The sequence below is a fragment of the Pseudomyrmex gracilis genome, unplaced genomic scaffold, assembly GCF_002006095.1.
Source record: "Pseudomyrmex gracilis isolate BER0280 unplaced genomic scaffold, ASM200609v1 scaffold_6, whole genome shotgun sequence".
Lineage (NCBI taxonomy): Eukaryota > Metazoa > Arthropoda > Insecta > Hymenoptera > Formicidae > Pseudomyrmex > Pseudomyrmex gracilis.
The window spans coordinates 1,632,763-1,647,259 of record NW_018020590.1 but is presented as its reverse complement, the minus strand read 5'-3'; the positions used below and the strand labels follow the sequence as shown (position 1 = coordinate 1,647,259).

The 14,497-nt window shown below is 34.2% G+C and overlaps 2 protein-coding genes across 6 annotated transcripts; one reads left to right on the top strand and one right to left on the bottom strand.

Annotated features, from left to right (window-relative positions):
- Positions 1-8: 8 nt before the first annotated feature.
- On the top strand, positions 9-7,885 carry LOC109858091. 5 transcript variants are annotated; one of them, XM_020435031.1, is made up of 5 exons: positions 9-160; positions 5,179-5,352; positions 5,672-6,041; positions 6,723-7,045; positions 7,277-7,885. In XM_020435031.1, exons 1-5 carry the CDS (start codon positions 23-25, stop codon positions 7,418-7,420), a joined length of 1,149 nt encoding a protein of 382 aa, XP_020290620.1. In that variant the 5' UTR covers positions 9-22; the 3' UTR covers positions 7,421-7,885. The 5 variants fall into 5 exon arrangements, with proteins under 5 accessions (XP_020290620.1, XP_020290602.1, XP_020290610.1 ...); XM_020435013.1 differs by having other exon boundaries at positions 5,140-5,352; XM_020435021.1 differs by having other exon boundaries at positions 9-193.
- A 354-nt stretch (positions 7,886-8,239) lies between these two features.
- Positions 8,240-11,455, bottom strand: LOC109858340 (deoxynucleoside kinase-like). Its single transcript, XM_020435483.1, has 4 exons — positions 10,962-11,455; positions 9,431-9,624; positions 9,110-9,359; positions 8,240-8,934 (listed from the first exon to the last, which is right to left on the bottom strand). The coding sequence occupies exons 1-4, from the start codon at positions 11,122-11,124 to the stop codon at positions 8,609-8,611; spliced, it is 933 nt and encodes a 310-aa protein (XP_020291072.1). The 5' UTR covers positions 11,125-11,455; the 3' UTR covers positions 8,240-8,608.
- Positions 11,456-14,497: the final 3,042 nt, after the last annotated feature.

Sequence of the window (14,497 nt, the reverse complement as noted above, 5' to 3'; positions counted from 1 at the left end):
CTGTCGGTAGTGATCGACGGATATGTGTTGCGTGGTGTATCGCACCGAGACGCGTAATCGACAGACAGCAGTGGCAGTTGAAGAGATTCCGAGCGATTTCACGATTGAATTCGCGATAAACATCGATATGCGAGATCAGTCTATCTTGCTTGGCGATAAAGTGAGCACAATTACCAAATTATCGTCATTATCGGTAAGTGAAAATTAAAAAATGAAACCTGTGCGTTTGTTGAAAAAAATAATTCTTAAAATATTTCAAAAATTTATAAAAAAGAAAGTCCATGTTTTTGAAAACTTCAAAATGAAATTTAAGATGTTCTTCTCGCGGATATCTGATTGTTTACATTAGTATACAAAGTTGGTCATAAATGTATGTAATTTAAGGTGTAATGACATGTTTATGTCTCTTGACTTAATTAACGGATAATGGGTTGGAAACCTATTGGCAAATTGTTCCGTTGATAAAATTCTCTTACACGGTTCTTATATTCTGTGTCCTTCGACACATTTTCGCAACAGGAATTTTCAGCGCGCATAGTAAACTCCGTATTGCATCAAGATAAACAATAATCTGAATTCCCGCATGAAAACTACTGTCTCTTTGATTCTCGGTATTACGTGTTTAATAATACAGTCGTGCGTGATTGCTTCACGTCTATCGCTGCAACCGCGATAATGAGTGATAAAAGTTTCACGTTTGACGATCAGATGCATCACAGATTTAATGACCGTCTTATTCGTGTGATTTTTAACAATATATGATAATGACATAAGTCATATTCCGAATACGTAACCTAGGATAACATATTACTGGTTAAAAAACCTGCACTTACACAAGTGTTACGTGTATCACTGTGAGAAGAAGTGTATATTATTATGTGCATAGATTTTTGTGAATTTGCACGCAAACATGTTATAAAAAATTCATATTATCTATTGTGTTATGTTACCAAAGAGTAAAAAATCGCAAACTCACTTCCTATTTAAAATTAAATTTTAAAATTAGAAGAACAATGACATCGGCCTTCAATTCGACCGTTCTTCCTTGAAGAATCATCGAGCTTCTTTGAAGTTCTTTCTCGTTGCGGATTTTTATAGACATCAGAGTTTTGATTTACATTCATATCACGTAATTTTAATGTTAATTATAAATATGATTCTATATGATTCACGTGGCGTGTCTATACGCGCTTTACACTTCAAAATAACTTCAATACGTTACGATTCATGATAATTGTACATATCTACATCAGATAGTTAATTTCTTCCACATCAGTCTGCTAATTTGTTAAAATTCACTGTTCATTAATAAACTTATTTTAAAATGAACTTACGAACAGAGATATGACAATAATGTTAGTTACAAATAGAGAAACACTGTGTTGAAACAATAGATAAGTACTAATGTTTATAAACAGTTTACTTACAAGTGAACATTTAACACTGAATTACGCGAGGAAAAACTTATTTGTTATTTTTTATACTAGAAATGTCAAAGTTTGACTGACATCGAAGAGCCACTGACATTAAAATCAAACGGATAACTTTCCTTTTTTTTTTTTTTTTTTTCATTAGTATTTTATTCCACAGTGAGAGAGAGAGAGAGAAAGAGAGAGAAAAAGAAAGAGAGAGAGAGAGACACTTTGTCAAAATAGCATTAATGCCGTTTTTGTACTTGAGATACTGAAATCAAGAGCCATGTGTCATTTGACCGTGCACTAGTCATTTTTATTTACAAGCACAAAACGATATTGATTTCAAATTTGAATTACTGATAAAATTTGTAGAGAAAAAATTGTGGGATCGTGTTTGATTTTGATTAGACAATCCCATTTTCTTCAACTCTTTTTTGTTTTTCATGTACGTTACATTATAGGAAGTAACAAAAAATTTAGAAGTGATTAACCGGATAATTTGAAAGTAATCATGGAAAAAAATCACGTCTTCAACAATTTCTTTAAAAATCTTTTATTGTTTATTTCTTCTGACTGTTTTTTTTTTCACATGATAGATCTCAGATTGGATTGAAAAATGCGACATTTTATCTACATTTATCCTTTTTCTTTTTTTTTGTACGTTAAAGTATCCATGTTAAAAAGAAATTTAATTTTAGCATAATAGTTGAAATTTATTTAATGCACGTAACGTGATAGGTTATTGAAACCAGATAAGTAGCACATCTGTCGCGTATTCGTCAGACTATATGGAGTTAGCCGCAGGCCGGAAATGTTTTTTAAGTCTAATCAATCACTCCTGGTTAATTTTTGCGTTTATCATACCGACTGTATCTTCTATAAAAATTTCCCATAAAAAAGAACTTAACTGCTATGACAAGATACTCTTTTGCCTACTATTCTTTGTATCTGTCTACCATTTGCTATCACATTCATTAGCATCGTCACACGGGAACTGGTATTACCGCTGGAAAACCCAGATGGCGAGGTCGTTCTGCACGCACACACGTATACATCTCTCGTCGGAGCGATGCGCACGTTTTGTGTTGTCACTGAACCATACAAAATACATTAACAAGTCACTGATGACGCGATAAAGTTTCCGATCCACGTAAAAAGACTCGAAGAAAAAATATTTATTTCCAGATCGTCTATAAGAATAAATATAAGAAACGGAATTGAATTAATTATTCTGAGGATCTCTCTTGAATGCGTAATTCGTACTTTATTATATCTAATTATTTTTTATTAGCGTCCTACAAAACATTAAACAGTAAAATACAAAAATGCTGAATGCAGGAGTTAATGTAGGTAGCTACTATTTTTACGCGTAACGAACAACTAATTTTTGTGAACATCCGTGATTACGACTAATGTGGAGCTATATATACAGGGTGTCCCAGAATTGCCGTACAATCTCTCGTAGGCAGGTAGAAGGAGTAAAACTGAGTCGAAAAGTCCTAAACCATTTTTTTCTATTATTTATAATAAAGAAGTAATTATTGAGTAAATCAGGCCAATCAGCGCAGACCTTTAGCCAGACGCACGTCAGTGAGCCGCGCGCCTCGTGTGTGTGAGCGCTCACTGACGTGCGTATGGCTAAAGGTCTGCGCTGATTGGCCTGATTTACCCAATAATTACTCCTTTATTATAAATAATAGAAAAAAATGGTTCAGGACTTTTCGACTCAGTTTTACTCCTTCTACCTGCCTACGAGAGATTGTACGGCAATTCTGGGACACCCTGTATATATATATATTAAAAAAAAACAAAGAGTTATAAAAAAATATTGCACCTTGAATATATCATGTGAAATCTGTTGTGTGATAGGAAGATTTAACTAAAGTTTACGGAAAAATTTTTGCTATAGTAGATAAGAAGATACCAGAGGTTGTTCATAAACCGACGCAAACACAAATTTACAATCGTAGGCAAAAATTGACAAGGGAGAAATAATCTTATTTGTTAATTTGTTAGAAATAATCTTATCAAAAAGTGTATACACTTTTTGTCGCAGAGAAAAAAGTTGTGTAATATTTCGCATAATTAAGTTTAATTGCTTGTGTTATCGGTTTGTGAATATTGCGTATCGCGAATCCAACATGTGTTCGTCCATATTATTTCGCTACTGATATAACGATACCGAATTAAAAAATGTTATGCATGATGAAACGTGACTCTTACACGCAAGTACACATATAAATTCTGAATTTCTTTGGTTTTTCTCGCTTATTGCAAGATTAAAAGAAAAAAACAGAAACAAATTCCCTGCAATAGGAAAAAGTGCAACAAATTGTAAGAGCAGCAGCTGTTCTTTGGTTGATTGACTACTACAATAAGTGATTCGTATATAGGTCATTACACTTGTTAATTATATTTTACAAACTGTGAGATAATGCATTCTTCTACGAGATTCCGTAAATCTTCCATGTCGCGATGGAGATTTTTCTCGACCGAGATAAGTTTTTCTTCTTATCGCTTAGCAATTAGGTATATACTGTATACTGTATGTTCGTAGGTATATACTTGTATACTGTATAATATACAATGTACCGTACGATGTACTTTCTTGTTTATTATAGCGTAAAACTTGTCAAATTTTTATGCATCTAGAGATAAACTGTATAACATATAAAGGTCACGGCTTTATCTATACAGACAGATATTGCGTTGTAACACAGAAGTAAATGATAACGATATAAATACCTATAAATCAAGCATGTAATTCAAATGTGCAATCAAGAATGTCCGCATTTCTATTATATTGTGTAAAACAATAATATTTAAAAAAGCACTATACTATTAAAACTTATAAATGAATTAAAGAAATTAAAACAAAGAAATTTATTATATAGAATCTATTTATCAAAGCCGGAGCAGTTTATCGAAATATCCGGAGCCAGTAAAACGAGACAATAAAAAACACACACACACACGTGCATGCACTTTCATATATCCGCGACACGCGCAGTTAAAAATATATTGTCGTCTTCGATATACAGACATCTACGTGTTATCGGTGCAAATAATATGATTCCGGGAAACGGTTAGTTTGCACGATATGACGTTGTAACGAAGTTGGATTTTATGTTTCACTCGTTAAAGGTAATATTCGAGGCATCACTTACTTTGCCAGCTCTCAAAGATTAGAAATGTATTTAAAAATAAAGTAATTTTTCTCCAGAAAAAATTTTATATATTGAAAAACCAATATTCGTTTTCTCTTATGTTTTTTTTGGGGAGGGGGGAATCAGTTAACTTGTGTAAAAATGGAGAAAAGTAACGATTTTCACACTAAATATTGATACAACATCGCGAAAGTCAAGCTGAGACCAGAGTTTCGGAGACAAAAATATGTATGTAATAAGAAAAAAATTGTCATTCAGATCATATCACCATTCTTTTATCATGATCTGAAGTGCGAACATCGGCCTTTCCAGTGAATGTTTCGGTCACAAGAGAAATCGCGTCAGATGACTAAATAAAGAGTATAATAATTACGGTTATATAATATTATAAGATAAGCGAGATACGCAAAGCACAGACATTTCCGACATCGCAAAGGAATTTCGAATCGCGAGATTCGTATTTTACGGTAGAATTTAAGAAAACGTACATATGAGTATGCAAGCGCGCGAAAATACATGTAACATGTGTATATTAACGTTGAGATATTATTCCCCAGGCAGAACGAACATTTAAGAAAATGTCAATCCTTTCTCAGCTTTCCCGCCGGATGCAAAAGACGTTGACAACAAATGCAAAACCGGATTTGAACAAAATTGAGGACAATCCAGTGTCGAATGAAGAATTAAGCGAAACGCAGTCGAAATCGGCACCGTCCACACTGGAAAAAGAACCGGAAGACGTCGATGTGTCGAGACGGCAACAGAAATCGGTACGAGAATTGTGAAATTCTTTTTTTTACGCTGAGTGTAATATAAGAGTGTAATAAATCATAAATGCGCGTTTCTGAGAAAAATACTATGCTTGATTATATCGCTACATCCAGTTAGTGAGACAATGAGAGAAATGTGTTTGACGTGAGTTTGGTTTGACGTTAGTCACAACCTTGTCTCGTGTATGGCACGTGCAAAATTATCATAAAGTCTAAAAGAGATCTATAAATATTGAATGTGTCGCAAAAAACTCACACTTCGTTTCCAAATAAAACAAATATGAAAAGATTGCAACAAAAACCAAATTTTCTTTCTTAGGTACAACCGACATTAAAGAAAATGCCGATCTTTTCGCAACTGTCGCGCCGATTTTACGATATGTTGACAACGGACGCGAAAGCAGATCCGCCACGGATTGGCGTCGAAGGCTACACGCACAATTTGCCACCAACGAGGCACGAGAAGTTGAGGGAAACGCAGTCAGAGTCAACGCCTGCGACGACCCCGGAAAAAGAACACGTCACGGCGTCGATGCATCGCCAAAAATCGGTGCCGAACGACGCGAGACCCACGACACCCACCGATTTCGGCAAAACTAAACAGGAGGATCTCCGTTTTTCGAGATCAACGAGCGAATCGGAGCACAAACGACCAAAGGCGAAGACGAAAACGAAGCATGGTAAATATTGTAAGTGGAAATTGAAGTTTTAGTTTTGACGATTTTGTGTTTTTATCTAAAGGAATACACAAGAAATAATAAAAATTTGCGCGTAACTTAGATTTCGGCGCTTAATTGAGGCAAATATAAACGATTTCGCGAGCGGATACATATTATCTCGAAGACTCATCTCTGAAGCAATTTTATTTGAATTTATGTCATAAAATTTTTTATCTTTCTGATCGTCATGATGTATTATAGATAAATAATAATATAGAAAATGTGATATAGAAAACACACCACTCAAAATTTATGCCTTTACGAATTATTCATCGCGAATGGAGTATGTTTGTGCAACCAATACCAGGTGTGTGTGTGTGTGTGTGTGCATGTGTGTGTTTGTTTGTTAGAGTGAGTGATAATTACATAATAAATAATAGAAACACACATAATGTCAGAGATAAGCTCGTTATCTAGGCGCCCTAGTTAGCGCGGTAACTATTAGTAGTAGACGTAAATCTTTACAATTGTGTTCAATGAATATAGTTGAAGTGTATTTCAAGACAATGAATATAAATCGCAAATATTTGTAATTAAACGCAAACAGAATAAAAGAAATTATGAGGAAGCATTATGATAATGTTTTTACTTTCTTCTTTAATACTTTTTTATTTAAAGTTTTTCTTGATTCTCTCTGAAATCTATTTTCAGCGCAAGGCACGAGCGTCGTGAGCTACAACATAGTCAATTCCAACGGAGTAAACATCGGATCACGAACGAGCTATATATGTAATGTAAATCAGTATCCGACGACGCAGTCCGAAGCGGCATCTTGGTCGAAGCCCAAGTACCGGCCAATGCCGGAAAGTGTGGAGGAGTTGAGCACATGCGACGACGAACTTGCGTTCAACGATATGCTTATTATCAAAACGCACGTCGGTCACGGATGGCGGGACGTCGCGCGGAGATTGTCATACTCGGACGGTCAGATCGAGCAGTTTGAGGAGAATTACAGGCATAAAGGCATCGACGAGGTATATAAATAAATTCTGAGAAAATTCAGTCGTAAATAATGTAGCAGAAAGTTTTGCAACTATCAATTTTGATATTATATTATTTAAAATTTGGATTTATTGCTGTTATATAAAATAAAAAAATACTAAACATAAGTTTTATTACATAGAAACCTATTTACGAAGAATTGTCTAAATATTTCAATTAAAAAAAAAATAATAATTAAGATGCATGTAATATAATAATTTCAGGTGATCTATCAACTATTACTCGATTGGAAGCAGGCTAATACGCGAGACGCTAAACTTGGCATATTAGTCAGCATATTGTGGTCTTGTCAAGAGTACGATTGCGTCGAGCGATTAGCCGCGACTCGCTCCTCGTCTTACAATTAGTCAGCATGACACGTGCGAACTCTTCTCAAGAGTACGTGTGCAAACAATTGTGTGTGACTTCTTTTCTATTTACTCTCAAAAGTGTCATTCCATATTTTACTTTTATATACATATATATGTATATACACATCGGTCTATCGCACCGTAGCACATAAGTTTTTTTAGATATGCAATCTCAATTACGAAGGTCATTCACATCCTCGTGTTGTGTCGAATCGACGGAAGAGACATTATTGACCGTACTGATTTGCATAGGAGGCGTATTGTATACGAAATTACAATTACGGAATTTTATTTAGTGTTTATGCGAGAGCCGGGAAACATGATCTGGTCAATATTTGGAGCCAATAGTATCAACATTATTTTATGCAATATACATGTTTAACATGGACATATATGTATGTTTTTTATTTGTAACTCATACTCATAAAAATCAGAGAGAAATAAAACTGCAATTTTCCAAAATTCAATGTTTACTTAATTTTCTAATGTTTTTTATTTCTAATAGCAAAAAAAGTGTATACAATACACGCATATTCGAAAATTCTTAGCATCGTATCAAAACTGACATTACTTAAATTATTTCTAGTATATTACATTTTGTTCTTTTTATTCTTATATACTACATACATATTTTTCTCAATTATTTTTTAAAGTTTTTCTTACATATAAATATTTTTTATATAGAAATTTTTTTATGTATAAATCAATCAAAAACTATATAGTTCAATGCTTTAATATATTTTTACATATTTTTCTAATTAAAATGTAAACAATAATCAATAAGTATGTTTATACATATATGATTTTGTACTTATTTATTATGTAAAAACCTAAATTTGATTACATTTAATATTCCAATAAAATAATATAAATACAAACTGAGGTAAACTAATATAAGCACATGTATGTACATCGCAATAATTTAAACTTTTTAACAAAGTAATAATTCAATCGGTAATAACTCGACGATTACAAATATTAAATAAATTTTAAAATTTTGAAAATGTTTCAAACATCAATGACAGATGCAAAGTCATCTGTCACAATATTGTGTATCAAACATATTTTCGGAACCAAATTTGAAATGTACGCAACAAAGATAAATGTGATCAACAAAATTAATGTATCACATCAAGTTTAATCATATTTTACATACTCGTTAATGTTTCTTATTATTTTTATATTTTAATCGAAGATTCCCGCTTTAATTTTGGGTAATAAACAATTTGTCGATACTGTAATCATTGTGTTATTCACATCGCTGTCATCTATCACTTTACTGAAAATTTTATCTTTACATTTTTCAAACTCTTCCACCATTTCATGAAGTTCTCGATCGCCATTTATGGTTATAATCGGAGCCGGTACCGGTTTTAGAATTCGATGATAGAGCCAATCATCGTGAACCTGATGAATCTGCTTCAAATATTCCAGTGAAATGGCATTTTCTTCCTTGCGGCCTCGTTGTTTCATTCTTTTGTATACAATTTCAGGTGTTGTTCTTAGATATACTATTTAATGATGAAACAAAAAAATTACAAACATCTCCTAGTAGCAGTATAGTTCTATAGTGATTTTGTTATTTACATTTTAAATATTGTAATTTACTCAGTTATTGTTGATTGAAGAAGAAGCACAAATGTAATAATACAGAAATGTTTCCAAAATACATGAAATTATACATACCTATTAAATTAGTTTCAATTTTGGCATTTTTCAAACACCAATTGTACCACCCATCTAAAATGCTAACTTCAGCTGTACTCAGTATGTTATTGCGCTTCATATTTTCAATGAAACACATTGCACTATAGACAGACCTTTCCATAATTTTAAAAGGCAAAGGTGTTTTGCAAGTGTGCAACTGGAGCATAGTTAGTTGTACATAAGATTGAAACAAATAAGCATAACGGGATGGATCACTGTACATTAATTCCTAAAATGTAACATTATCTAGTATTCACCATTGTTATTATCAAACATATTAATATGAAGATTTTCCCTTACCAGTAAATTTTCACCAGCAACATCACGCCAGAGTTCTACTGGTTCTTCCAATACACTGACATTGTCAAACTTCTTAAAGTGACTTAGAAATGTTGTTTTTCCACTTCCTATGTTGCCTTCAACACACACAGTGAAGGGACGCTTATATAACTTGATGCCAGACATATTTATAAATGCTTCCAAAGTTGCTTTGCCTAATCAAACAACAAATAATAAAAAGGATTTACTTGACTTAAATGAATTGAGTCCTTATTTATTGTATTTTCTCTCATGATATTAAGGATCTAAAGTTATCATATTTCAATAAAATTATTTAGGAAATGAAAACACAGGAAAAGAACAGAGAACAAAAACAAAAAAAAAAACAAGAGAACATTTATTGTTCAGAGAGTATCTTCAAAATATGTAATTACAAGGAAACTTACATACACACGACATTTGATATTTACTTACTTTTAATGTAAATTAACTTACTTGTAATGTAAGAAAACTTTTTATGTAAATCAATCTGATTTCACAAAAACGTGATAAAGAATACAACGAAAGTTACTCGTTCGACCACAGCCAAACAAAAGTATAAATTTCGAAAATCGCTAATATTTAATTGTCACAGAAAGTAAGCGACAACGTGTAACAAACTCGACAATCAATCAACGGATTCGGAAACGGACGATAAGCTAAAGACCCATTTATCTGTAAAACGCAAACGCAAATCTCGCAAAATCGGCGAAATTGACTAATTACGGTGATCGCTTGACTGATTTTACCCTAGATCAACCTCAACACTGCCGCGCAACTTTCCCGCCAAAACAAAATCCACGCGCCATCTCTTACTTTTTCCTAGTACACGTATAGTACACGTCACGTATAGTACACGTCACGTATAGTATAGATAAATGCGCGCAATGAGTGAAACGGAACGCAGCTCTAGGCTTGTTGATACACACATACGTATACAAATAGATTGCGTTCCATTATATTCACTGTCAGTATTAAAAACTTATAGTTCACGTAACATATACGTATTAGTATAGATTTCTCTAGTACTGGCAGTGAATTTCGGAACGCAGCCCTTGTTACATATATCATTTGATACCGACATCCACGCGCATTTTCTTGTGTGATGTCGACTATAGTAATCTCGATTATAATCATCAAAAAATCATGGCGCACACAGCGGTAAAATGAAAATTTTCGCAATTAAAATAATTAATTTACATACTTTTGCGAACGATTCGCAACGACAACAATCCGCGTCGTTATTAAAGGCTGCGGTCCGTTTAATGCTTAAGCGCACATTTATCTACAGTATACGTGACATATACTACAGATAAATGCGCGATCAAGCATGAAACGGACCGCAGCCAAAGTTACGTCCGAAATTCACTGCAATAAAAATCTATATTTCACGTCACATAAGCTATAGCTATAGGTTTCCATTACCGAATAAATATCGGAACGCGGCCTAATATGCTACACTGCCTGCGTGCCGCGGCAACGCGATATAAATTATTGTGACACTTGCACTCACCTGTGGAAGCCATCGTTGCAGGTTGCGAATAAATGCGAGGAATTCGAGATATTGCAGGAAAGCCGGCGAAATTTTCGGCAAAGTCTGTTATCTGCACATTTCTTCTGATACAACCGAGTTCTGAGCATGCACTCAGCGCGTTGACAAATAAACGTGATAACATTTTAGTTGATATTTATATTTCACGCAAGTTTCGAATAGTATCGATCGATTTGCGAGTGTATACATTTATTTAACCGTAAGCAACCGACTGAAAAGAATTATCGTCAAAACAAAATTCACCGCCGAAGAAGAACATCATTGCACGCGACGCCACGGATATCGCAAACAGCTGATATTAAGCCTGTTCTACATTAAGCGCAAGACGCAAACGCAAGTCGCAGATCTCGTGGAATTGACTAATCGCACTGATAAAATTGACAGCCAATTGACAATGACGTGATTGGTCAATTCTACGAGATCTGCTACTTGCGTTTGCACTTAATGTAGAACGGATTTTACACGCACAACTGAGCTCGTAAATTTATCGTACACTAACACCCTCTTTGCGACGAAAATAAGAAGCAGCTAACCAGCAAGCTCAAATGATAATAAGAGAAGGCTGCGTTCCGATATTCATTGCCAGTACTAAAAATCTATACTTCACGTTACATGTGCTATAGATTTTCGGTAGTGGCAGTAAATATCGGAACGCAGCCGAAAATTATTATCGCAGTAATGCATCCGTATATTATATATGCATTTGTAGAGGCAATGTTATGTTTCTTAAATTTTTAAAATTATAAAATAAATAACACAAGGAATTAAAATTTATTTTTTCTTTTGACGACACATATTACATTACGTACTAATAAATTTAAAGAAACTAAATTCTAATATGCGTAATACGAGTTATTTTTGTGAGAAAATAAATTTTTCATATAAAAAAATTAAGTCTACATAACGTCGTTAAAAATATTTTGAAATTATAAATATCTGTAGTTATAATATTGTCATTAGTTTCTCTTGACGATTTTAACAAGACCGTCCTTTGTTCGCGCATTTCGATGATCTCACACGCGCCTTCACATATGTCGACTATAATTTCCGTCAAAGTTGTCACATAGATGAAAAGTAGTACAAACGCGGCTCATTTTTTTAGATTTTTTATTTATAATACAGTGCGAAGCAGTCGTAGTTACAATTGGAAACGTACATCCGGGATCGGGAAGAGATATTTGAGATGGGATACGCACGACTCTCTTTAGCCGCTAGATAAAGAGCTTCTTGGCTTTAAAAATGGCCGACACGTGAAATATAAATATCAACTAGAATGACGTTTATTAGCGTCTTCTGCTTTATCAATGAATAAAGTCTATCAATATGCTTGTGATATTAGAATCAATTATAATAATAGATTAGATCATTTGTCAAAAACAAATGAAAAGTTACAATAACGATACAAAAAGCTAGTAAAACAAAAAAAAGTTTAAAATGTTTCAGTAAACAAAGAGGATAATGATCTTTTAATACAGGACGTATCACGGACGCACTCTATTGCGTAACGAATATAAATAATTTCGATTGGAAATAAATACGATGAGAAATTAGTCCAAATGCAAAGCTCGTCTCAAGTCGCCAAAGATGCGTGCCTGGAGATATTTGAATTTTCGTCGAGTTCTGAACGATTCTGTACGGTCTGCGACGTGTACTGCGTAAACTGTCGGATGTCTATTTTGAAACTCGGAGAGTATATATATAAGCTTACCTTTACTGGCGCGCGAAGTGCAGCCTTTGCGTAAATGGAATTGCTGCGATCTCAACGTCGCATAACGTAGTATATTATTTGTTCATAAAAATTTTGTAAAAACGTTCCAATAAATTACATATTTACGTGCATTGATTTACGTGCAATCACACAGGAATAAAGCCAAGGTAATTTTGTTAAGAATATTTTTAGGTTTTCAAGTTTTTAACATTTTTAACAGTTCTTCTTTTCTTTTTAATGTTTAATTTATTTATTTCCATCAGTTTTATAAACTTCATTACATTGTATTATTATTATTATTTTTTTTAAATTACACAAATGTCTCATTTTCTGCGGATGTAAAACATCAGGACGACATATCGACAGTATCGACACTAGTTGTTAATTGACATATTGTCAAAGACGCGTTAGATACATAGCTGCCGCAGAATTTTCTGCGCGCTACAAATTGCGACTTGTGCATCTTCTCTCCTTGAAGCTGACGCGGGATTATTCATCGCGTGCAACGGCCTTTACATTCATACGAAAACGTGCCGAACGGTCAGCTAAAGAAGGGTTCTTGGGATAATCTCGGAAAAGCGGGATAAATAACCAGACGGCCGGCAGACTGATCCGTTTACTCGTTTATATTTGGATGACGATGTCCTCGCGCAAATTGTATCAGTATGTCATTCCGCGTCGCAATTTTATGCAATTTCACTGACGTTGTGCTGGTTGTTAGTCGCGGTCCAAGTCGAACTTGGAAAATAAAAATCCGAGTGACGCGAATATATCCGACGACTTGGTTTCTTTGTTGCATCGATAAAAAAAAAAAAAACAATTTCTCCCGATATATCACATTCCATATATCTTATATATTTTTTCTTCTCATCGAGAAAATTAGCAGAAAAAAATGTTTTTTAAAGAAATGATGAAATATTAAAACAGACATAGAAATAAATGAAAAATGTCATTTCCAATAAATTCTCTTTAAATTTATTTTGAATATTCAATATGCGAGCAATTTTGAAACAATTTATTGTCCTATAGTGCTCGTGATTTATTGTCAATAAGTTGAGCGGCACGTCTGGGAATCGCGTGGACATATACCCGCGTTAAAATGTTTTTTACTTCCTTTTTCTAACGCGCGAGAAATTCAGCGCCGGTCATGGCGAGAACTCCCGCGCGAGTTCTCCATGACAGTAGAACGGACAATGATCTGCGCCATGTGATACTATTTCGACTGATACTCACACCAGAATCTCATCGCGAAGAAAAACAAAACCACAAAGTCACAAGAAGGCAGAACGTAAAGTCGAGGAGGGACAACATCTCGCGAGTTGTTCCCGTGGGACGCACAAAAATGTTTTCCGTCTATCATGCGACACGTTATGGTGAAAAAGAACGTTTTCGGAAAACACTCTTTGGCGTGTGTAAAGTTAGCACCTCGATATAAAAATTTCTGTGTTAGATTTTAAAAAATACTTCAAAGAGAGTTTCTTATAGGTTTTTATGAAGCGAGAACATTTGAATTTGGTTGCAAATAATTTTCTAAGATTTAGAGATCGTTCGTCATTTGACTTTCTTCGCTTATTCGCGCGAGTGACCTTCAATTACGTGCGCGACGGTTACGAATTAAAAAATGCTCTCATTTGGCGGGTGAGAGAACAAACAATTCGGATCGGCCGCTTTTAATTCTCGGGAATCCACTTAAACTCGGCTGATTTTTCAACGCCGTCTAACGAAACTGCAGACTAATTGCCGAGCAAGCGCCGGCACCGGACACGCTCCTCGTTGCCGGCATCTCGGA